This window comes from Mustelus asterias, chromosome 3, assembly GCF_964213995.1.
Source record: "Mustelus asterias chromosome 3, sMusAst1.hap1.1, whole genome shotgun sequence".
NCBI classification, from domain to species: Eukaryota; Metazoa; Chordata; class Chondrichthyes; order Carcharhiniformes; family Triakidae; genus Mustelus; species Mustelus asterias.
In genome coordinates this window covers 70,425,338-70,451,275 of record NC_135803.1, presented here as the reverse complement: position 1 = coordinate 70,451,275, position 25,938 = coordinate 70,425,338, and the positions used below count along the sequence as shown (strand labels likewise).

General features: G+C 43.6%; 1 protein-coding gene across 2 annotated transcripts; it reads right to left on the bottom strand.

Moving 5' to 3' along the window:
• Positions 1 to 405: 405 nt before the first annotated feature.
• On the bottom strand, positions 406 to 23,727 carry LOC144491388 (protein mab-21-like 4). 2 transcript variants are annotated; one of them, XR_013497436.1, is made up of 6 exons: positions 23,148 to 23,727; positions 16,845 to 17,067; positions 9,636 to 9,789; positions 7,504 to 7,869; positions 2,045 to 2,244; positions 1,876 to 2,010 (listed from the first exon to the last, which is right to left on the bottom strand). XR_013497436.1 is itself a non-coding variant. In XM_078209146.1 (5 exons), exons 1-5 carry the CDS (start codon positions 23,659 to 23,661, stop codon positions 2,143 to 2,145), a joined length of 1,359 nt encoding a protein of 452 aa, XP_078065272.1. In that variant the 5' UTR covers positions 23,662 to 23,727; the 3' UTR covers positions 406 to 2,142. The 2 variants fall into 2 exon arrangements, 1 of the variants encoding a protein (XP_078065272.1); XM_078209146.1 differs by having other exon boundaries at positions 406 to 2,244.
• Positions 23,728 to 25,938: the final 2,211 nt, after the last annotated feature.

Below are 25,938 nucleotides of genomic sequence, written 5' to 3'. Positions count from 1 at the left end.
GGGCTGGTTGAGATGGTAATTGTGAGCTAAGGGACTTGCTGCAGTGGGTATTGATTTGAAGCCATTGACCCTGCTGAGATGCATGTTAACCAAGGGCCTCGATGGCTGATGCATCAAGCTTTAAACCTGTGACATTAAATGTCGGGATTGTCTCCAGGAATGACCTTCCTCGTACTTTAGCTATCATTCTTTCTTCATTATCTTCATTCATTAGATATCCTGGCAATCAGGGAATATGAGGTTCGGGCAAGAAAGTAGAGCTGAGGCAGAATATCAGCCTTAATCTTCCTGAATGGCAGAGTGGGCTTGATGGGCAATAAGCCTACTCCTGCTCCTATTTCTTTTGCTCTTATATACTTAAGACCTCCTGCTTATCACATTAAGAACTGAGATCTGAAATGATGATATCTTGTATGTTTTATTTGATGCATAATATTACATAAATAAAAATCTTTAAAAATAAGTAAAAGAAATAGTTCCAAGGAATGTGTAGGAAGTGAGATAGGGACCACGCTGTCATTTTGAATTGATTGGGATTATAATTCCTGTTGCATGTGGAATTATCCAGTTTTATGTGGTTCCACTTGAATTTGGTTACAACATTTATATGGTGTCGTTATCGCCGTAAAACTTCCCAAGGTTCAATCTGGCCATCTCTAGTTACAGTCTGAAACCCTTAAGTCTTGAGCAGCCCTGATTGACACTGAAGTGCCACTAAATCATTGGCTAATTTTAATAATGGCCAAATTGTGAAATTTCGAGATCAACCTTTCACACATATGCACAAGTGTAAGTCGAAAGATTTGGAATCAGAACAGCTCCCCTCATCCCAGCTTCCTGCACACAGCAGCAAGGATGAAAACAAAATGGATTCAAACACTATTTACAAATCTAAAATAGAATATGAGAAAAAAGAAGAAATGGAATGATCCACTCCCATTTAGCGGTCTACAGCTTGTGTAGTGTTGGCTCTTGTACATACACAGTGCACACCAGTTAAAGAAATTATTTCATTTCTTTCTAGTGGCATACAGTTTGCAAATGACTTGATGACAGCATTTATAAATGCATAATTTTTAAAAAATTAATTCACAGCATCGCTGGCTGGTATTGCCTAATGGTATTGCTCTCCATCTCAAAGGGCGCTTAAGAGTCAACCACATTGCTGTGGATCTGGAATCGTACGTAGGCCAAACCAGGTCAAGACAGCAGATTTGCTTCCCTGAAAAGGGAACAATTCATTTCTATCTAATACCATGTAGTTTGTGTGTCTCAGGGATAGCTCCAATATATGTACAGTACCAGCAGAGAAAAAGTAATTGATTCACTCCTGCCATATGTGAGTGTCATTGACAAGGCCAGCATTTGTTACCCATCCTTAATTGCCCTTGAACTGAGTAGTTTGCTCAGCCATTTAAAAGTTACCCACATTGCTGGGAGTCTTGGAATCACATATAAGGGTCGCAGATTTTCTTTCCTAAAGAGCATTAGTAAACAGCAATTCTGAGACTAGTATTATATTCCATATTTATTAATTTAATTCAAATTCCACCAGCTGCCACAGTGGGATTTGAATCCATATCTCCAGAGCAACAGTCTAGGCCTGTGCATTACTAAATCCAGTGACATTAACACTGCACCACCATCTCCCTGTCAGCTCCTATACATGTTCCATAAATAGCTGGTTTAAAAACAACAATTGGCTCCTAGGTGGTGCAAGTCATGGATGTGCTTATAAGGACTTTAAGTACTTAGAAATGTTTTGTGAAGTTAGTTGAATGTAGGTGTAAAGTGTTATATGATGATTTACAATTGCAAACCAGGTGTGATAAAACAAAACCTTCTTATCAGTGGAAGTTAAAGTCTAAAATCATTTGGTTAAGTGACACAGACTGGTGTTGTCTCTTGTTCTTCCTGTCTGCTCATTTCTTGAAATTAATGGTCTATTTTTTTAGTGCAGTATCATGGATGTTTAGATATATCATGGAGTTGTGATCCAGTCCATAATAGGTGTATCATGGAATAGTGATCCAGTCTATAGTAGGTGTGTCATGGAGTTGTGATCCCATCTACAGCAGACATGAAGGAAGGCTTTTAGTCTGATCTGCAGAATCTGTGGAAATGTGGTCCATCCTTGATGGCTTACGATGAGCATCCTTCATCAGTCACTAGTTTGATAGTTTTGGACCAGGCGAGCTGCATGGCGCCAATTCTGTCAGCATCCTGGATATGGTAAACCTGAAACTGGAGACAATGGAAAAAAAAAATGGAATACTCAGGGTCTGTTAGTTTAACCTGTGGGAAGTGTCACAAAAGGTGAGTGACATTTACAGTTGTAATTCAGATAGAATATCCAGCAGGTCTAAATGCTATTGCACTGAGATGGTGAGTGCACAGAATCTTCCCTTGACATTAATATATAAAACTTATTGTATGAATATCCATTAATATATAAACTTATTGTATAAATACCCCACCACTACAATCTAGATTTTCATAGCACCCCCAAAGCATTTGGAAAAATATAAACTGAGACATGTTTCCATGCTGTAAACCTCTATGACTCTCTGGAAGATTTTATGAGCATGACTAACATTTAATCAAATAATTGAGAATTTAAGGTGGGCCTTAATAAGAACATAACTGAACATAAGAACTAGGAGCAGGAGTAGGCCATTGGCCCTTCAAGCCTGCTCCGCCATTCAATAAGATCATGGTTGATCTTTTCGTGGACTCAGCTCCATTTACCCACCTGCTCACCATAACCTTTAATTCCTTTACTGTTCAAAAATCTATCAATCTTTGCCTCAAAAACATTCAACGAGGTAGCCTCAACTGCTTCACTTAAAGATATGGTGGTGGGGGGGGGCAGGGCAATCTTATCAAAAAAATTGCCGAATGAGAATCATGCCCATTTTTTGGGCGAGCTCCCAACCGCAATCTAATGGCACTTTGAAAAACAAATGAGGCAAAGTATGATTCATGCCAGAAGGGGGAGTGGGGAGTCTAGTCAAGCCGGGAAGCCAGCTGATGACTGCTAGAGTGCACTATTGCGCATGTGTCTCGCTCTCCCAGTGCACTGTGTAAAGTGTACATAGTGCACTGGGAATCTGTCACCACCCCTCCTCTCCTCCCCAATGCCCCCGGGCATCATGATCACCACCCTCGATTGCGACCTCCCCCACAATCAATCTCACCCCAGCCGATTCACCTCCTTCTGGCTGATCGCCGCCCCCATCCCCCCCACCACCCTGCCTAGATCCCTCTGTATAATCTTTGTGTCATCCTCGCCACTTGCTTTCCCACCTATTTTTGTATCATCTGCAAACTTGGCAAAAGTACATTCACTTCCCTCATCCAAGTCATTAATATATTGTACATAATTGTGGCCCCAGCACTGATCCCTGTGGCACTCCACTAGTTGCAGGTTGCCACCCTAAAAATGCCCCTCCTATCCCAACTCTCTAGCTTCTATCAGTTTGCCAGTCCTCTATCCATGCTAATATACTTTCCCCAAAACTATAGCATAACTTCCTTGCTTTTGTACTCTCATGCCTCGAGTTATAAAAAGGCCACCTTCACTTCCTATACATTAACAGACTTAACACATCCTACCATATTCAAAGACTTGTGAATGTACACTTCCACGTCTTTCTGTTTCTGTCTCTTAAGTTTTTTCATATGCTGACTCCATTCTTCCTCCTAAAATTAATCGCTTTACATTTCTCCGCATTAAATTTCACCTACCATGTATGCCTGCTGATTTTACCAGTCTGCTTATGTCCTGAGGTCTGTCACTATTCTCTTCACTGTTATTCAAAGCTTGGGGTTTTGTCTAATCTGTAAATTTTGAAGTAGTATATGCTGTGCATATGACCCCCAGATATGCCCTGTACACTGGCCACATATATGCCCTCTATACTGATACATGGATATGCTTTGTATTCTGACTCCATATATGCTCTGTATACTGACCCCTGCAAGACACTACTCTATATGTCCCTCTAGTCTTGAAGAACAACCATTCACCCCTACCCTCTGCTTTCTATCCCCTAGCCAATTCCGTATGCATTAGCTTACCACCCTTTTAATCCCATAGGCTTTAATAAGCATACTCTATGCTTGCCACCTCTTGAGCCAGAAGTAGAGAAGTGAAATGTCAGATTTGCCTGATTGTCATGCATAATAGACACCTAGGGGACAGTTCTCCCATCCCGGTCACATTGGACACCGATGGGAACAGCAGTCAGGAGAGATATAAACTGGGGTTTCTGACTCGACCATTTGATTTACATGAGATCAAGATCTCCCCGTCTACATTAGAGAAGACACATGAGGACGGTCTCAACCGGGATCTTGGGTTCATGTCACACTATCTGTAACCCCCACGACTTGCCTAGGCTTGCAAAATCTCACTAACTGTCCTGTCTGGAGACAATGTACATCTCTTTAACCTGTGCTTAACGCTCTCTCCACTCACATTGTCTGTACCTTTAAGACTTGATTACCTGTAAAGACTCGCATTCCAACCATTATTTTGTAAATTGAGTTTGTGTCTTTATATGCCCTGTTTGTGAACAGAACTCCCACTCACCTGATGAAGGAGCAGCGAGTGCTCCGAAAGCTAGTGGCTTTTGCGACCAAATAAACCTGTTGGACTTTAACCTGGTGTTGTTAGACTTCTTACTGTGTTTACCCCAGTCCAACGCCGGCATCTCCACATCCTGACTGCCAAACAAAGGCCAGCAGCTTGTCTGTGCTCACAGTCACCTCCAGTGAGCTGATGGCTGCTACCAGTATTACACCCACTGGCCAAGGGTTGAGGAGGCACCCAGGCACAGGTGAGTGATGACGGGATGGGGGAGAGGTGAGGAGGGGAGTCAGCAGCAAGGGTGGTACCTTTTAACTGACTTCTCTCCTCTGTCATTCCCTGTCTCTGATTGTCTAACTTCAAATCAAGCATACAAATACACGCATTCGGACAAACAAGCATCTTTGTTTAACATCAGCTAACTGAAGTTTTAACCCTAATACACAAATAACAAAATTAAACACACGTAAAGCAATATCTTGTTTCTACCTCGGTCCGAGCTCTAAATTGTCGCAAGAATTGAACTTGTCACAAAGTCCTGTCCATCTGCACCTCAAAGCTAATCTCCCTCTCAGCCTGAATGATTGCTAGGATAAACACCACACTGTTCTGGTCCCTCTCACTTCACTGGCCTATCATGCACAGGATTATTTTTTAACATGTTTCTCTACTCCCAACTTTCGCCTGCATCCTGCCATAGTTGAATGATGTTGGTGGCTGGGGGGGGGAGGTGGGTGGAGTCATCAGCAGGGGTAAAACCCACCCAACCTTTCCCAATACTGGTTCCCCATCAGAGATCAGGCACTGAATGCCTTTGAATGGTCTTGCTGGCATCCACCCTGCACAGTGAGCCCCATGCCTGCCGCTGGGTTAATGGGGTGGGCAATGCGATGAGGTCCAGGGCTTAATTGTCAACAGAGGGGACAGGCATTCCACTGGCCATCTCACCACTGACTTAATTGGGATGGAGATGGAAAGGCAGGGTGGGAGACTCCCTAATGACTACCTTCCCAACCTGATTAAATATCCCACCACCACCAAACTCGATATGGGTTAGGGGGGGGGGTCATTAAATTCTGTCCCCTGTACCGGTTCCATCATATCCTTTTAATATTATAAACACCTTGATCAAACCATCCCTCAGTTTTCTTTGCTCGAGGGAGTACGAGCCAAGCCTGTCCTGCTTCTTGTCCTAAAATGAATGCAGTGGTCCAGATGGTTGGGAGATCTTCTAGTGCAGTGGGTGGGAGATCGTGTGGTGCAGTGGTTTAACATCCCCCTACCTCTGGGCCAGAAGCTCCAGGTTCAAGTCCCACTTCATAACTTGATCACCACAGAAGGGTCTATTCATAATGTGACCAAACAGGTTCAGCTTGTAAATCCTTCCTATATGTCTGATGCCAGCAGTAAGAGTAGGAGAGTTTACTGGCTAGCCATACTGCAGAAGGCAATGGCAGACCACTGCGATACATTACCAGGCATAAAGATGGAGCAATTCAATGGGAGTCCATGGTTGCCAATCTCCTCTTCGGGAGGAGGAAGATTCTAAATGGGGGTCTGACCAACACTCTGTACAACTGAATCATAGCAATGAGATCCATTCCCCCTCGAGATAAAGGCCAATATTTTATTCGCTTTTTCACTTGCTTTTTGTACCTGTCTACTAGATTTCAATGATTTGTGTACTTGGGTTCCCAAATCTCTTTGCTCCTCTATAGTTTCCAGCTCTCACCATTTGGAAAATATTCTGACCTATCTTCCTCGGGTCCTAAATGAATGATTTCACACATCACATTAAACTTGGTCTGTCATAGTTTTGTCCACTCATTTAAATGTTGTCCTTTCACAACTTGCTGATTCCATCTGTCCTTCCTAAACCAGTGTCATCCATCTGCAAACTTGGATCTACAACTCTGAACTCTTTAATCCCATCATCAATGAGGATAGTGCAGTGTTGAGGCCCCAGAACAGAACCTTAGAAAACACAAATTTTCACATCCTGCTCTTTTCCAAATGACTGAATGTTATTTTATATATTATTAAGCAGACAAATCACAGTGGCACTGAGTATTGGGTGACCTAACCAGAGGTCCTTAAAAGGACCACTGCAGGTCACTCTTCAAACAGATAATTGTCTGTTTTTGGAGCATTTTATTTTCAGAGTAAGGATATCATTTAAGAGTAAGGTATCATTTAACTGGCATTTTCACCTGAATTGAAACACCATTCAAATTGACCCCAGAGATATATAGTGTGAAAAATGATAAGTGTTAGAATAGGGACGATCATCCTCTGTTCCAAACCTGTGCTGTACCTGCCCTGGGAGCTTTTGATGAGACCGTGTAGACCGAGAGAGTTTCAGTCTGTATTTTCTTTTTTTGGAATAGGGCATCATTGGCAAGTCAACATTTGTTACCCATTGCTAATTGCCCTTGAACTGAGTGGCTTGTTAGGCCATTTCAGAGGACAGTTGAAAATCAACCACAATGCTGTAGGTTTGGAGTCACTTGGAGGCAAGACCAGGTAAGGATTTCCTTCCCTAAGGACATTGGTGAACTGGATGGGTTTTAATTCCAGATGTATTAATGAAACTTGGGTTCTGCCAGCTGCTGTGGTGAGATTTGAACCCATGCCCTCAGCACATTATCCTGGGCCTCTGGATTATTGGTCCAGTGACCTTACCAATACGCCATTGTTTCCCCTAAATTTGTATTATACTTTAGCCAGGAATGTTAATAGTGGGAGAGCTGTGTTTCTAACCCCTGGGGGTACCTCCCCTGGGCGTGTTTGATGGGAACCTCCCTCAGTGGCTAACCCACCACGTCTCTAACCTGGAATTTTTGATTAACCAGGAATGTTGATTTGTTATATTCGCCCCATCAACCCGTCCAAAACAGGGCCCAGAAGTTTACCTTGTTTAAGATGATGTCAAAATAGGCTGTGTTCCAGTAAAGGCCCTCACCATCCTGAATCTGCAGAAGCATCTTCACGTAACTGTCGATACGCTGGCGAAGAGAGGGGACGAGGTGGGTCATGTGTATCTGCAGGTGTTTCTCAGGGTTATTAGTGAAATCTTCCACTTTCTTGTAAATGGTTTGGAAATCAAATTGGGGTGGAAAATCTTCGTGGAAAAGATTGATCTCATGCATGAAGTAGTTGGGGAGATTGCGGAGGGCGAGGCAGCGGAGGAGCACCACTAACATTCGATAAACAGACGATTCCAAGTCAGCCCAGTCCTCTGGAGCTGGGAAAAACTTCATGGCCCAGAGTAACACCACCTGGTAAAATCAAAAATATAACTGGTAATAGTCAGGCATTACACTTAGTGAATGGTAATAATCCAAAGTACAATATGGAGCAATGCCAGGCAATGGACTTGAAGAACTTTATGAAAGTTGTATGAACTCAGCTAGTACATTATTTTGCTCTTTACGCATTCTTGTGGAATGTGGGCATTGTTGGCAATGCCAGCATAGAATCCTACAGTGCAGAAGGCGGCCATTCGGCCCTTTGAGTCTGCACCGACCACAATCCCACCCAGGCCCTATCCCCATAACCCCATGCATTTACCCTAGTTAGTGTCAGGGGGACTAAGGGGCAATTTAGCATAGCCAATCCGCCTAACCCGCACATCTTTGGACTGTTCATCCTCAGTTGTCCCTGAGAAAGTGGTGGTTCTTAACTCTGCAGTCCATGTGGTGTGGGTACATTCACAGTGCTGTTAGAGAGTGAGGGCCAGAGTTTTGACCCAATGACAATGAAGGAACAGTGATATACTTCCAAATCAGGACAGTGGGTCATGTAAAGGGGATCTTGGAAGAGATCTTGTCCCCATCTGCCTTCCTTGACAAAACTTTGGCAAGTTGCTTCAGTGCAGCTTCTTCAGGTAGGGTTTTCCAGGATTTAACTCCAGCAACAGTGAAGGACTGGTGATATATTTCCACGTCAGGTTGGTCAGTGACTGTTAACCCATCCCTAGGGCAGAAATTAAGACCCAGTCATTACGTTCTGACCCATTTGGTAATTTGCATAATTGTCTTTCTGCAAGCCCTTTGTACCTTCTGAAAAAATCTGGTGTTTACTCAGTTAACAGTCTAAATACATACTCAACCTATCCATCAATTCTCTTCCATTTCTGGTTGTTGGTTGTCCTTGACCATGCCTCTCTAGTATTAGCAGTGTACACACTCAGTGTCAGTATATTAACTCAAATGCCAAATTCTTGGACTGTCACCTGTGTAAACACGGTAATATTTCACTCCAAGTCTTGGGGCTCTGCTCTGCTCTGAATGTGCATGCACCACCCAAATCAGGATCTTATTAAACCTCTTGACCTGCCTGCTCATCTGAGGGAGGGTTAGGGTGGTTCAAAATTGTTTTAGCTGGGAGTTGTTGTCATAATTGAGTGACTAAAACCAGCTGATCAAAAGGGAGGAAGAGATGATTAGAAATGTCAGGTGTGTTCTCTCGCCTCCAAGGTTGGAATTCTGCTACCATTCTCACTGAGATCAGGGGTAAAGGAATTGCAGAGTGTTCTTACAGGGTTTGGGGTTAAATAAATATGTGAGGGAAATGTAGAATATAGCAATGCAAACTGTACATTGACAGCCTGAGTTTCACATCCTTGCAACACCTTCAGATCTCCAAGCTAGCAATCACAGAGCAGATTCCATAGTGTACAAGGATGTGCTCATGCAAAGGAAAAGTTGAGATCATTCGAATTAAACCTGAACAAACTTCTGTGGAACCATGTGGGACTAAGATGCAGTTCTGCACTTCATCTACATTTGACTCAAGACTTGGATGATTATGACCCCACCTCTTTTAAAGATTCCATGAGTACAATGTTTATATAAAAGTACAGTAAGAAGTCTCACAACACCAGGTTATAAAGTTCAACAGGTTTATTTGGAATCACGAGCTTTCGGAGCACTGCCCCTTATAAGCCAGTTGGACTTTAACCTGGTGTTGTGAGACTTCTTACTGTGCTTACCCCAGTTCAACGCCAGCATCTCCACATCATAAATCAAGGTAGTTTTCTCACCTTAAGCTGGATAAATGTCACTCCTCGTTTATGTTCCCCCGGAAGCCAGTGGTCTGTTTTAATCCTGTCCAGTATGCACAGGCTGTCCAGACGATGGCCCCCATCAGCATCTGCTTTCTCGAGCAACTTCCACATTGGTCTTTCGAAACAAAATCTAGATTTGGAACACAGAATGGATCTCACCTTCAGTGAAAACATTTAGTTCTTCTTAAATAGAAATGAGATAAAGCATCCTCGGAAGCAAAGTTTGACATTGATGGATCTTGGCATTTGTCAGTACCCTATTAGTGCATGTTGTTGTGCTGATCGTAATGGAGATGTTGTTAGGAGATCTATCATGAAGTGGTCACTGAGTCTATGATCATATTCAGTAGAAAGTTGTCTATAGTAATTATGAATGTAATCTGGATCACATCCTTTAGGTCATTTGAGAAAAGTATAATAACAGACTCTTGGAGCAGGATTTTCCTGTCCCACCTGCTGTGGGAAAATTTGGTGGACGAGCAAAAAGGTCCATTACTTTGAGCAGGAATTTCCAGCTCCTGCCCGTATGGTCAGAGTAGCCTTTTTTTTAATTTGTATGGCTGGGGGAGCAGTTATGGTGCAATGTTGAGATTAACAATTAATTCAACAGCTTCATCTGACGCAGTGGGAATGATTATGATGCCACCAGAAATGGACCTCTCAGGGCAGGAGTTCAGTACATGGCTGAGGGTCTGAATAAAGTCACAATTTGAGCTGATCTTCATGTTCCATTTGTGGAGCAAATGGCCAGATCTTCTCTGATCCATTCTCAAGCAATTGAGGGATGTCTGGATTTTCCACAGTAGGTTGAAACCTGGGACTTCACTGCTCAATTCAGTGACCAGGTTACAGTTGGTAACATTTGCAGTTAACCAAGAGGTGTGCCATTGTGAGGGGGGAGGCTGGCATTAGTTTGTAGGGTGTGGAGTATATTCCAATTGGGGCTACAGGATTTCAGATGAATGCACGGTTTTTCTTTGAGGTTCTGCATTAATAGGAGAGCTTCATTAGCTTTTCAGCCAATGGTGTTCTTTGTGGGAGATATTTTCCCTGTGGATATCAGGAAGTTCAATACATGCTAGTACAGGAAGTCACTTGAGTTGTGTTGGTTTCCAAGTCCCAGAAATTATCCTCATGATGTCCTGGAGGTGGACATCTACCACTCCTGAGCCAGGTTGAGCAACAGTACTCTGCTGTTCTGTGTACCAGGGTGAGTGAAGCACCATGTAATGTGTTGGCTCTGCTGCCGAAGTGGTACCTGTGAGTTCCCCTGTGAGATACACTCTCATCTTGACCATGGCTTTAGTTTTCTGGAGATGTTGCCGGCAGGTCAATGTATGGTTAAGAGTGATGCCAAAATATTTTGATTTTGGGTTGTGGGAGGACTGATCCCTGTTGAAGCCTCTTCTTGGCTATCTGTGTGTGGCTGATTTAATCTCCGAGGAGCACAGGAAGGGTTGGCTGCTGATCATGGAGTTGATCTGCTGTAGGGTTTTCACATGTTAGGTGAACTTGGAGAGTTTCCACAGCATTCTTGTGCACCACACTAAGTCATAGACATGTACAGGTAAGTCAATAGAGGTGGTTCCTGCCTTCAGATCTTTCTGGAAACGAGTTGAAATAGTTGCCACGATGCGTGATTTGGCTTTATGGTGCTTCAGCCTGTAAGGTGATTTAGTAATATACTACAACCTGAACTTTGAGTGGATATTGCTACTCAATGACACTGCACACCAAAACAACTGCTCATTTTGATGATAGATCCCAAAATGGGTTCCATGGCAATGGATTATCATTGATTCAGTTGACTACCAAGTTGGCTTCTGAGATAACCCCAAATTTAGCATTTTGTCTGCTCCTAGGCTAGGGTAAACATGCTAAGAAATTTAACCTGGATACTGCCCGGTAAAGGTACTTCACAACCCGAATTAATATCATCACATCATAGAAATGTACAACAAAGATGGAGGCCATTAGAGCTGTTGTGTCTCTTCTGGCTCTCAGGGACAAAAGTGGGGACTTATGCTTGGAGCCCAAAGAAGTAGGGGAGATCCTAAATGAATACTTTGTGTCGGTATTCACAAAGGAGAGGGATGTGTTGACTGGGAGTGTCTCTGAGGGGAGTGTTGAACCGTTGGAGAAAATCTCCATTACAAAGGAGGAAGTGTTAGGTTTGTTAGAGAATATAAAGACTGACAAATCCCCAGGGCCTGATGGAATCTATCCAAGGCTGCTCAGGGAGACGAGAGGTGAAATCGTTGGGCCTCTGACGCAAATCTTTGTCTCGTCACTGGACACAGGTGAGGTCCCAGAGGATTGGAGGATAGCCAATGTGGTCCCGTTATTTAAGAAGGGTAGGAAGGATAACCCGGGTAATTATAGGCCGGTGAGCTTGACGTCCGTGGTGGGGAAGTTGTTGGAGAAGATTCTTAGAGATAGGATGTATGCGCATTTAGAAAGGAATAAGCTCATTAACGATAGTCAGCATGGTTTTGAGAGAGGGAGGTCATGCCTCACTAACCTGGTGGAGTTTTTTGAAGAAGTGACCAAAATGGTTGACGAAGGAAGGGCCGTGGATGTTGTCTATATGGACTTTAGTAAAGCGTTTGACAAAGTCCCTCATGGTAGGCTAGTGAAAAAGGTTGGATCTCATGGGATAAAGGGGGAGGTGGCTAGATGGGTGGAGAACTGGCTTGGTCATAGAAGACAGAGGGTGGTAGTGGAAGGGTCTTTTTCCGGCTGGAGGCCTGTGACTAGTGGTGTACCGCAGGGCTCTGTATTGGGACCTCTGCTGTTTGTGATTTATATAAATAATCTGGAAGAAGGAGTAACTGGGGTGATCAGTAAGTTTGCGGACGACACAAAACTGGCAGGACTTGCAGATAGTGAGGAACATTGTCAGAGGCTACAGAAGGATATAGATAGGCTGGAAATTTGGGCAAGGAAATGGCAGATGGAGTTCAATCCTGATAAATGCGAAGTGATGCATTTTGGTGGGAATAATGTAGGGAGGAGCTACACGATAAATGGAAGAACCATAAAGGGTGTAGAGACGCAGAGGGACCTGGGTGTGCAAGTCCACAGATCCTTGAAGGTGACGTCACAGGTGGAGAAGGTGGTGAAGAAGGCATATGGCATGCTTGCCTTTATAGGACGGGGCATAGAGTACAAGAGTTGGGGTCTGATGTTGCAGATGTATAGAACGTTGGTTCGGCCGCATTTGGAATACTGCGTCCAGTTCTGGTCGCCACACTACCAGAAGGACGTGGAGGCTTTGGAGAGAGTACAGAGGAGGTTTACCAGGATGTTGCCTGGTATGGAGGGGCTTGCTTATGAGGAGAGATTGGGGAAACTGGGGTTGTTCTCCTTGGAAAGACGGAGGATGAGGGGAGACTTAATAGAGGTGTATAAAATTATGAAAGGCATAGATAGGGTGAACGGTGGGAAGCTTTTCCCCGGGTCGGTGGTGACGTTCACGAGGGGTCATAGGTTCAAGGTGAAGGGGGGGAGGAGGTTTAACACAGATATCAGAAGGACATATTTTACACAGAGGGTCATGGGGGCCTGGAATGTGTTGCCGGGCAAGGTGGTGGAGGCGGACACACTGGGAACGTTTAAGACTTATCTAGACAGCTATATGAACGGAGTGGGAATGGAGGGACACAAAAGAGTGGTCTAGTTTGGACCAGGGAGCGGCGCGGGCTAATTGTTCTTTGTTTCTCGTTTCAAGGCTTCATTCTATGATCATCTTGCTGGTGCCAGTACAGAGCGAGACTGCGGATAGTTGGGAACCTGTCTCGGGGGCAGGGAAGTGGAAGTGGAAATGACTAGGGTTGGGAAGCATTTTCCGATCAGGGCCAGTGTGATCTCCTGGACTCGTTTCGATCGCCTCAGGGGGTCGGAGAGGAATTTCCCAGATTTTTTTTCCCCATATTGGCCCTGGGGTTTTCACTCTGGGTTTTCGCCTCTCCCTGGAGATCACATGGTCTGGAATGGGGGGGTGGGGGTGAGTTAATAGGTTGTGATGAACAAAGCATCGTAGCTGTGAGGGACAGCTCGGTGGATAGGATATTGGTATGTAGATAGGCTGGAAAATTGGGCGGGGATCCTGGATTCAGGATTCAATCCTGGACCGGGGAGCGGCGCAGGCTTGGAGGGCCAAAGGGCCTGTTCCTGTGCTGTATTGTTCTTTCAAAGAGTACGGTGCCTAATCCCATGTGCTCACTTTGTGCTTATAAATTTGTAACTTCCTCGTTATCAAGTACCTATCCAACTCCCTTTCTATATCATTTGTGGGACCAATTTTCACCACAACATTCCAGGTAGAGCAGCCCACACCCTGTTAACACTCTGGGGCATATTTTCCCATTCTGCCCACCACGGGAAATGTAGCGGGCGAGGGGTGGACCATGGAAAGGTCCGTTGACCTCAGGCGGGATTTTCCGGTTTCGGGGCGAACATGGCTGGAAAATCCCGCCCTCATGAGTGAAAAAATTCTCCTCTTCCATCCTCAAGATCTCTTCATAAGACAATCCCCTCATCTCTGAACTGCCTCTAATGCGACTACACCCTTCCTCAAATACAGGGATTGTACACAGTACTCTAGGTGCGAAATCACCAATGCCTTGTATAGTTGCAGCAACACTTCCTTACTATTATATTATCAATTTAGCTACAAATGCCAAAATTCCATTTGCTTTCCTTAGTACCTGCATACCAGTTTTCTATGACTTGTGCATGAGGACACCCAAATCCCTCTGCACCAAAGCAGCCTGAAGTCTCTTTCCATTTAGATAATAAGTTGCCTTTCCATTTTTCTGTCCAAAATGGATAACCTCACACTTATTCACGTTAAACTCCATCTGCAGCATTTTGGCCCACTCACCTCAATCTATTTCCATTTCTAAATTTCTTATTTCCTCATTGCAACTTACTCTCCCACCTATTTTTGTGTCATCTGCAAAGTTGGCTATGCTACCTTCTATCGCTGTATCCAAGTCATTAAATAGGTGGGACCGGAGGAAAATAACTGTGGCACCCCACTAGTTACATCTTGCCAACCACAAAAAGACTCATTAATCACGACTCTCTGCCTTCTATCAGTTATGATGTGGAGATGCCGGCGTTGGACTGGGGTAAACACAGTAAGAAGTTTAACAACACCAGGTTAAAGTCCAACAGGTTTATTTGGTAGCAAAAGCCACACAAGCTTTCGAGGCTCTGAGCCCCTTCTTCAGGTGAGTGAAGAAGGGGCTCAGAGCCTCGAAAGCTTGTGTGGCTTTTGCTACCAAATAAACCTGTTGGACTTTAACCTGGTGTTGTTAAACTTCTTATTCTATCAGTTAGCCAGACTTTTATCCAAGCTAATCAATTATCCCTAGCCCCATGTGATCTTACTTTGTGTGCATCACTTATTCAGACATCTCTCTGAAGTTTAGATGTACTACTTCTACAGAATGCCCATCATCCACTTGGCTTGTTACATCTTCGAAGAATTATAGCCGTGATTCTCCCAAAAGTGCTGAATTGGCAGGAAAACTGTTCTAAATCCCGACTTTCTGTCAGTTCAGCTTCTCACCAGAATCTCTGCACTCTGAAGAGGTCCCAGTCATGAATATCATTAACCCCACGGGGGTGGGGCCTATTCGCACTGGAATTTGACAGTTCTGGAGCTCTGCGCATGCACAGTAGCCAAAGCTGTCAACCTCCCATTTGCTGGCCAGCCCGATCTCTGGCCAGCCTGGGACCACCGCAGTGCTGCCCCTCCAGCTCCCCCACAGCCCGCTCGCAGTCCCCATAGCAATTCCCTAGCCAGCCCTGACCCTCCCCATCCCAGAGCACCCCGATGTCCAGGCCCCACCCCCCAGCAGTAGCAATTCCCCCCCCCCCCCCCAGAGGCAGCCCCGCCCCTATCACTGCCCTCCCTTCATCCCAGACTGATCCAGTCTGCAGAGTGGCAGCGGGACCCCCTATCCCCACTGATTGCCCCTAGGCCCTGCCTGCTTGGCACTGCCCGATGCCCGGTGGGCAGTGCCAAATTGCCCCTTGGGCATGGGCACTTTGCCCTTTGGGCAATGCCGGGGGCACAGGCTGGCACTGCCAGGGTGCCCATGCCCCGGGGGCACTACCCTCCTGCCACCCGACCCCCTGGGAAGCCCCAATTGCCCCCCCCCCTTCATTCCGGCAGGGTCACCCGCTAGTGGGGAGTTAGTCTGAACCCCGCCGGAATGAAGTACTTCTGGTGGGGTGGGAGATTCGATCGGGACCTGAAAGGTCCCGAAAATTACCTAATATGCATATTTCAAACAGATTAAAAACAGATTTTAATGACTTACCTGCCCTCCCGCCGGTTTCCAGCGTGGTCTGACCAGCGACTGTTCACCAGCTCTGGGAGATACGCGTGTGTTCCCAGCGCATGCACAAATCCCTATTCAAGGCCACAGACGCGCGTCTCCCACCGCGACCCAACGGAAACGTTGCAGGTCGCAATGGGAGAATCGCGGCCTATGATTCTGGACATCTGGTAATATTCCAATTTAATCCTGTTTTTATACTTAATATAGACTTTAAACAGTGTGTTCCTTATATAGATCCAACTAATCAAGAAGTACAAACTGTTCAAAACTAAACTTCCTGCCTGTGAAGTCCAACATCAGGTCAAAGGCCAGTCTTTACGAAGATGACTGCAGCACATGACAAAATACATTACTCATTATTGTAGCTAGTTCACATCATTTCATCCAAGGCACTTCACTTCAAACCCACATATTAAGCTCTTTCTCTACACCTATCTGTAACTGCAACATTATTTTCTGCACCCTCTCCTTTCCTTCTCCCCTATGTACTCTATGAACGATATGTTTTGTCTGCATTGTGTGCAAGAAACAATACTTTTCACTGTATCCCAATACATGTGACAATAATAAATCAAACTTATCAAACAAGCTTACACTATCTTGAGGATGCTGAATTGATGGAATCGAACCATAAGCAGCATGCTTTTTTCAGAGCTTTATTTGCACCATGAATGGCAAAAAAAGAGTTTGTATTTTCAGAGGGATATGGATAGAACCATAAAATTTGATAGCCCAAACACTGACAAAAATTCTAGAATTTTCAATAATGAAACAACTTGACATACTATTCACTCTAGCTCAATTATCACAAGGACAGAAGACACTTTACCTCCATTGGTAGTAAGTTGCATTGCTGATGTCAATGTTCTCGGGACTTGCCTGCTTGCTTGTCTCTGGAATGCCCTTCTCATTCTGATTACCATCCTCAAGAAGCTTCTCCATGGCTCTCCTAACCACTGGAATGATGTTAACTCGTAAGGGCTTCATCGCATTTCTTAGAACCAGTGTTATCCGAGGCCCATCGAAATTCAACAAAGAAGCATTCACCTCTCCTATGGTGGTGAGAGATTGTATACACCTGAGCAAGATATCTGACTGAACATGTTAACACTTTCTTGAAGTACAATTATTGTAATAAAGACCCTGACATTAAGCAACCTCATCACTAGGATCTCCTGTTAGCCGGATACACATGCTGGAGGTTAATCACAGAAGCACATGAGTCTATATTCACAGCCTAAATCAAGGGTGTTAACAAACAAAATCCAGCACTAAGCCGAAGAAGATATTAGATAATATGACCAAAAGCTTGGTCAAAGTGATAGGAGTGTCTTAATGGAGGAGGGAGAGGTAGAGAGATGAATATGAGCAGTTCTGTGACCTTTTCCCATTCTTACTCACCTGACTCCTGAGAATAATTTGATCTGTAAAACTTTCCTGTACATTGTTACCTGACCAGAAAACAGGAATAAACAAATAATCTAAAGGATCCAATGTGACCCTGGACACCTGATGGAAATAAAATTAGCAGCCAGTTGAAATATCCATGGGAACTACTGCCTCACTCTTTCCTCACCCCCGAATAATTTTGTAATCTTCCCTAGGGTGCAATTTTAACCTGTTCCTTTGAGCAGGCAAGAAGGATGGTCGGTAAGAGGTAGCACAGTCCTTACATTGGAGATTAAGGGGTGATCTAATCGAGGTATTTAAAAGGATTTAAACAGATAGATACAGAGAAATTATATTCTTTGGTGGGGGAAATGAAGAACGTGGGGTTGGACACAATCCTATTATCATTGGAGCTGAGGCAGCGGTTACATCAGATCACTCAGCTGATTTCTGGGATGGAGAGGGGTTATCTTATGACGAATTAGGAATTATTACAGTAATTAGGAGTATCCATTTAAAATGGAGATGAAGAGAATTTTTTTCTCTCAGAGGGTTGTGAGTCTGTGGAACTCTCTTCCCTAGAATGTGGCTGGGGCAGTTCATTGAATATTTTTAAGGCTGAGCTAGATAGATTCTTGACTAACAAGGGAATGGAAGGATATCAAGGGTAGGCAGGAAAGTGAAATAGATCTTATTGAATGGAGGAACAGGTTTGAGGAGCCAAATGGCCTACTCCTAATTCATATGTTCATATGTATGCAAGTTGGGTGATGATACAGGAGTGGCAATAGGCGGTCTCAGTGACAATACAAATATATGGCTTGAAGCTTATCTTGGGGTCAAATACAAGGTTGTGTACAGTCTACTCTAATCTTAGCAGCTACCAGGGAATACCGCTAATACAGATTGATATGAAGCTTGATCCATCCCCAGCAATACAAAACGCTCCCACCTCCCAATATAAATTTAGGGCATGCACAATAATGACATTCCCATTCTCAGTGTCGTTAGTGTTATATTCCAGGACCCAACTTTCAGACATGGGAATAGGGGATGCTGGAAAAGTTCAGCAGGTCTGGCAGCATCAATAAGGCAAGAAAATAGAGTTAATGTTTCAAGTCCTCTTCATCAGAACAGACTGTGTTAGATATTGAAGTGCAACTGTGAGAAATTGCAACAAAAAGTAGCAACTTTGAGAGCATTCTTAATGTTCTTATATTTGCTACTCTTGTTGTAGTCTCCCACAGTTACACTTTAACAGTTCTGATGAAGAGCCAAAAGGACTTGAAATGTTAACTCTGCTTCATCTCCTTACAGATGCTGTCAGACCTGATGAATTTGTCCAGGGTTCTCTGTTGTTGTTTCAGATTCCAGCATCTGCAGTATTTTGCTTATTCCAGACATGGGGCTGGATTTACAGGCCCCCACATGAATGAAGATTAGTGGATCCCAGGCCAAGATAAATCCGTTTTAAGGTGGGAAAGGAGCAGACACCCGAAGGATGGGGTGCAAAGAGGTGGCAACTGTTTTGGAGGCCAAGTGGGAAAGTACTTGGGGGTTAAGATCATAGGGAGGAATGTCCACATTGTGCATAGGGGTGGGGAAGATGTGGGGGGCACCTTATCCCCCAACCTAAGTTGCCGAATAGATTGCATTCCCTAAGGCATTTTAAGGCCTGTTATTGCCCACATAAGGCCTTCACTCTGTCTCTGCTGCCAGAATACACTGGCCAATGGAAGACAGTCTGAAGTATTTTTAATGACCTTTGGGCAAAGGGCAAGAAGAAAGGTGGTTACCTCCTTTGAAGGTCCCCTATGCACAATGTGGACATTCCTCCCTATGATCTTAACCCCAAGTACTTTCCCACTTGGCCTCCAAAACAGTTGCCACCTCTTCGTACCCCATCCTTCGGGTGTCTGTTCCCTTCCCACCTTAAAACGGATTTATCTTGACCTGGGATCCACTAATCTTTATTCATGGGCCTGCTTGCAGTCCTAGCAGCACACCACTACTCAGTAGTGAGGGAGGGTTGGGTTGCTGGTTTTTGTGAATGAATTATTACCACACTGACGCACTTCCAAGTCAACACCCCAAGCACTGGGTATAAGCCCAGTTTGAAGTGTGGTTCTCCTGACTGGATGTGGAAGACTGTCATTATCTGCATTTAGTCAGAATGCAAAGAAGGCAGAGTACCTTGTAATTAAACATTCAGATGCCCAGCCTTCATCGCCTTTAGTTACATGGTGAAACTGGGATGGTTGACAGGAACTGAATTAGTCAGTGGCTGAATTAATCGGTGGCTGAATTAGACAGTATTGGAATGAACTATGAAATAAAAACAGAAAATGCTGGAAACACACAGAAGTTCAGGCAGCATTTGTACAAGAGAGGGAGAGAACGAGACAGAATTAAGAAGACGCTAGAGATGAACAGCTTTTCAGCCCGCAGAGAACTGGTGGAAAGTGAAAGGTCTGTGATAGGGAGGAAGGAAAGGAAATGACAAAAAAAGGATGATGGTACAAGGCAAAGGAAGATGACAATGGAACAAAAATGAATACAAAACCAGGGTCCAGAGGTCGAGTTGTGAATGTCTACAAGAATGTGGGAGTGGTGTTTAGGATCTAGAGCTGCTCAGGCTGAAAGGCTGTAAATTAACTGGCATAAAGATGAGGTTTCGACCCACAAGCTTGCATTGAGCTTCATCACTCAAATTGAGTTATTCAGCATTGAGTGGCATTTGAAAGACAGATGCAAAAGAACTGTTCTGCCAACTAGCTGAAGGTTTTGGCATTATTTAGGTATGATATAAACTACAGTCAGGTGACAGCTCAGGTATCAGAATTCTGACTGAAACAACTCCCAACTCTCTGTGCTTGTGACATCAGCTCCCAGGAGCCAAACCAGTTTTACAAAGTTTCACTGTAAGTTGCCTGACCCAACCAGTTTCTGCAATCTACAGAAGAGGAGCTGATTAACTTTTGGGGGCAGGGAAAGGAACCCTCGAGTAGAGAATTTTCCTTCATCCAGTTTTATGCAAATCAATTCAACCTTATGAACTAAATGAAAACAAATCAACACATCCGCCCAGATGAACTAGTTTGGAGATTACAGTGTTGATAAAATATTAAATCACAGAACTTCTCACACACGAGGTCATTGAGCCCCTCTTTAACTGCAGCTATCAGTTTTAATCATAACTGGGGAGATAGTGTCGTAGTGGTATTGTCACTGGACTAGTAATCCAGAGACCCAGAGTAATGCTCTGGTGACCTGTGTTTGAATCCAACCACGACAGATGGATAAATTTGAATTCAATAAAAATCTGGAATTCAAAGTCTATCAATGGCCAATGCACCTAACCAGCACATCTTTTGGACTGGGGGAGGAAAATCGGAACACCCGGAGGAAACCCATGCAGACACAGGGAGAATGTGCAGACTCCATACTAACAGTGATCTAAGCTGGGAATTGAACCCGGGCCCCTGGCGCTGTGAGGCAGCAGTGCTAACCACTCCTCTTCCTCAGGTGGCCACACAAAGCATTCTAATAATTCACTGTATTAATAATGAGTTCTATTCTTTTTCTTCATTCTTCTGATAATAATCCTGGAGCTGTGTCTCTTTGTTACTCTCACTTGTCAATGAATGGAAGAAGTCTATTTATCCTCTCAAACATTTTCATCTTTTTGTAAACCCCTATTAGATACCTCTCATTTTCTCTGTTCTAGTGAAAAAGCCAAGTTGTTTAATCTCACTTGATAAATATAATTTCTCTGCTCTCATTATGTCACAGCTTCACTGTCACATGGTCATGGTAACTGTGAAAATATAATTGCACTGATTAAGCAGTGACTAAAATCTAAAAGCGATAATTGCATGTTGCTTTTATTTTCAGACATAATTTGACAGTGTTTCTTATATAAAGCTTGACCTACATTGATTCCCAGTCAGCAATAGCTTGACTTTCTACACACGCACATTTGGACTTGGGAATAGACAGCACATTATTAAAATGTGTAATAGCACAGAACTAGAATGCTTGGCAAACAGTGGGCAAGACACAGAGATTACTGCGAGACGCAGACAGGTGAGGACTTGTATTCTTCTGTGGAATAACAAGCAACAGGAGTAAACAAAGCATAAAGCAATCTAGGGTTTCAAATTATAATATTCTTAAAGTTTGAATGCTTGTTAATAAGATATCTTAAACAGAGACATTTGGGATTTTATAAATTATGGTATAGAGTACAGGAAGAAATAAAGTTATACAGGACAATGATTTAACCATAATTCGAGTAGTGAGCATTCCATTATAATAAATCTATCAATGCCATAGAAAATGTACAGTGTAGATTCACTAGAATAGCCAAAGATGTTAAATTATAGTTACAAGTAGAGACTTCAGATTTTGACAATAGAGTACAAATGGCTCAGAAATTTAGTCAATGATTTTTCAATTATAAATGACTTTTGTTGGGTGAATTGGTAATTAGCAATAAAAGACAGGGAAATTTCTTATTGGGTTGCTGAAGCATGGGATAATCTACCACATGGAGCTTTTTTAGGCAGTTACAATTACTTCTTTTCAGAGAGTATTGCAACAGGGAGAGAACAGTACAGGACAGTGAGTTTCACTCTGGATTGCTGTAGCAAAGGGACAGCACTGATGTAATAGGCCAAATGGTTTTCAATCCAGCTGGAATCCACTTAATTAGCAATTCTTTCTCAATTCTCTGCTCGAAAAGCATTTGTTCATGGAAAGTGGGTGTCGCTGGTAAGGCCAGCAGCATTTACTGCCCATCCCTAATTGCTCTTGAGAAGGTGGCATTTAATCTGTGTACCGCTGCAGTCCATGTGGTGTAGATACACCCAGCCCCTTTAGGGAAAGGGTTCCAGAGTTGTAGATTATTGTCTTTCTGTTGGTATTAGCTGATCGTTGAAGGAGAGGACTAATTGCATGAAGCATTTCTAACATAGTTAGGGTCAGGTACGCTAAGAGGACTGTGGTACCACAAGCAATACTTTCTTCCTGCCTAACCTTGTACCAACTGATGGTTTAATTAGAGCAAGTAAGAGATAAGGGGAAACACTGACAGGACTTCAAAGTAGAATTAGTAAAGGCGAGTTAACGGAATGTCACCCTACAGTTATTAGGCTAATTGTATCAAAGCAGAGGCGCTACAGTTTAATGCATTGGGTCTGCACGAAGAAATACAAATGGAGGTGAAGAAGGAACAACTATTACAGACCAATCAATTCTACAATCAGGTGGTGGAGAAGGATAACACAATGAAATAAAGGATAGATGGGGGCCAATTGATAGTTCTCTGTTATGTAAGATTAATCACTTGCCATCAATAAATCAGCATTTCATAATTCAGTGGGAAATATTGATCTTTATGTCCTATACACAAGACCTGACCCTGAATGGATTAATGCTCAATAGTACACTGACAATATTCATTAGATTCCATGTGCACTATCTGACCTGTGGGTAGATCGATATTATGTTAAGGTGTCCATTACCAACTATCTGTATTACTCTGATGGTGCCCATATCCCTTTTACATAGACTATCTGACTCTTGGTGAATCAGTGGTCTGGATTTTGCTGAACTCTGGGTCCTTACTAATTGATATGGCTCAGTGCTTCTCCAGGCCATGCATTCCCCCATAGAGTTGGTCATTTTATTGCCAGGTATTTATTTAAAGAGCAAGAGACAGACTCTAACATCTGCTTCTTACCTGGATTAAGAAGAAAGTTCTGCTCGCAGTAAACAATGGCCCCTTTGATAAGCTCCTTCAGAATATTTATGACTCTGCCAGGGATGAGGTGTCCACTGCACTGGGATGACTCTGGAAGTGGGTGGAATATATCACTCTCAGACCATCTCCGTTCACCTTCCTTGGGAACAGTCAGGTAAGCCAAGCCCTTTCTCGGAAAGGTTTGATGATTGATTCCATCCAAATTGTAAGGGTTGTCACAGCTCTCTTCAACCCTTAAGGTCAAATCATTGAACCATAGAGTAACCTCCATATCCAACTCATCAAACTCTGTCCTGAGATTGTAGTCAAAGCAGGCGTGCTCCCTGGAATAGTCCACCTGGAACCTGTAGTCCTGCTGCTGGACCCTGTCAAGAATCGTGAAGAGAATGTCTTCACATTTCTGTATTTCAATGATCTTCATGTTCTGGTGAGCTTTAATTCCTGACAAATATCTCTGGTACCAGCCAAGCCTGTCGGTGTTTGACAACCGCATACTGGCAGTGTTGCCTGTAGTCTTGTGGCTATTGCTGAGTGTCTCTGTTCGCTGCTCCAACAGCCTAGCTCTGTGAACGTGTAAAGTTAAAATAAACTTAAGGGCGTTTTGTTAGCTCTGGGAGGGGCTTGTTAGTGTTGCAGCTCAGCTAGAATACCATAATACTTCTAAATGAGGTCCAGTCAATTTACCGGGGAAGAAAAGGAGTCAAACGATGAATGAAGAAATATTTAAATTACTGAATGGAAAGAGAGGGCTGGCCTTTCACCTCATAAAATTGGGCTAAATCCTGCCTAGGTGGACGGGATTAAAATACTTTTTGTATGTCGTCTGTAATGACGGAAGGGCCTGGAGGTTGAGTGCATAATGATAGAGAACAGAGCTAACATTTTGAGTCTGGATGACCCTTCATCAGAGCTGAGATTTTCCAACATTTTCTGTTTTTGTTTCAGATTCCAGTATCCGCAGTATTTTGCTTTTATCTTGGTGTTTACATCACTGCCACTTCTCTTCCAGGAATGCCTACCCTGAAGAAGTACTGCGCTTCTCTCCAACAGAGCTCTGATGAAGGGTTATCCAGACTCGAAACATTGGCTCTGTTCTCTCTCTCCACAGATGTTGTCAGACCTGCTGAGATTTTCCAGCATTTTCTGTTTTATGACAGCTTAAACCTTTCCTCCGTGGATTCAAGTTTGCAACAACATTAATTCACACTGTTTGACACTGGGTGAATGGACAGTGGAAGTAGATTCAATTCAATTCTATTCAAGTCAAAAGGGATATATACTTGAAAAAGAACAGAGCAACGGGATGATTAGCTAGCTCTGTCAAAGACATGGATACGAAGGATCAAATGGCCTCCATCTGTGTTGTAGCATTCTCTGATTGTCAGCCCCGCAGAGAGAGAGATTGCAAGATGGTTGGGGAGGCAAATGGTAAATTTTACACAGTAAAGTGAATTTCAATGTAAGATGTGTTGTAAAAGAATAGAGAAGAGCTTTATCACAGAACCAAGGCCTGATGTCTCTCACACTCCCGTTCCCCCCCCAAAATAATGAGATTCAAGGAATGTACAGGTGCAGAGCTGGTCTGGTTTGGCTGAGCACTGTGGTTCTATTTGAACAGGTAAATCAGATATTCCTGGAATGAAGCCAACCACACCTAGAGACAAATGAAACTATTTTCTCTAAAATGTAAAGAATGCAACTTCATGTGTAGGAAATTCCTCCATGTCGCAGTAATGTGTAAAACAATCATCTGATAAATTGCTATTTTCCCAACTATTGAAATTCTGATCTGTTATTCAGTCCAGTAAAAATGTTTATGTTTCTCCCTTCAGAATGGATGCTGAGAACTTGAAAACTGGCACTAGTGCTAGCTGTGGTTACACAGAGGGCTGTAACTGGGTCAATACCAGTGCCAGCTGTGGTTACACAGAGGATTGTAATTGGGTCAGCACCAGCGCTAGCTGTGGTTACACAGAATTGCAACTGGCTTAGCACAACTACATCTGATTAATGAAGAACTGAGTCGTTCTGTATTTGGTGTAATTCTACGAACTCATTCAAGAGTCAGGAATTTGAAAAATGCCATTGAACAAATAAACAGCTTTCAGGAGAGAGCATCTGAGGCAAGGAGTGGTTCTTAACTTTATGGACAGGAAAACACAACAACATACCCCTGAATCTCATCTACCCTTCATTTCACCATATCTCTCAATCTGACCCTGGGCTGAATTTTGCCACTTGGATCGTGATCCTGACATTGGTTTTAATTCTGGATTGGGATCCTAGAAGTGGCTGTGGCAGGATGTCAGTTGTGTATCTATCTCTGAATCCAGGTGGGTCTATTAGGATGAAAACCTCTGCTGGCATGGAGGGTCTAATCTGCAATGGGTTTAAAGAACTGTGGAATGGACATGTGGACAAGATATGAAATTGCCCCTAACCGAGCACCCAATTGCAATGTCTTCAACTGTTATGAGAAATGAAACGAGCCAAAAAAGTGCAACAGGGTTGATTTTCTAAAGTGAGAATGAGATACAGAGAGGGAGCTTCTCTCTCCTTGCATGACCTGGAGTGTTGTTCGATGGGTCACTATAGAAGATGTTTACTCTAAGCTTAACCCACAGAGCACCTGACCTGAGAGTATCTGATGGGCGGCACGGAGGCATAGTGGTTAGCACTGCTGCTTCACAGCGCCAGGGACCTGGGTTCGATTCTGGCCCTGGGTGACTGTCTTTGTGGAGTTTGCACTTTCTCCCCATGTCTGCGTGGG

Excerpts from the sequence above, each read along its gene's own strand:
- LOC144491388 (XM_078209146.1), bottom strand. The coding sequence starts at position 23,661 with ATGCGGTTGTCAAACACCGACAGGCTTGGCTGGTACCAGAGATATTTG. Across the intron at positions 17,068-23,147 it reads GAACTTTCTTCTTAATCCAG|GAGAGGTGAATGCTTCTTTG; the intron begins GTAAGAAGCAGA and ends TCACCACCATAG. Across the intron at positions 9,790-16,844 it reads GCAACTTACTACCAATGGAG|ATTTTGTTTCGAAAGACCAA; the intron begins GTAAAGTGTCTT and ends TTCCAAATCTAG.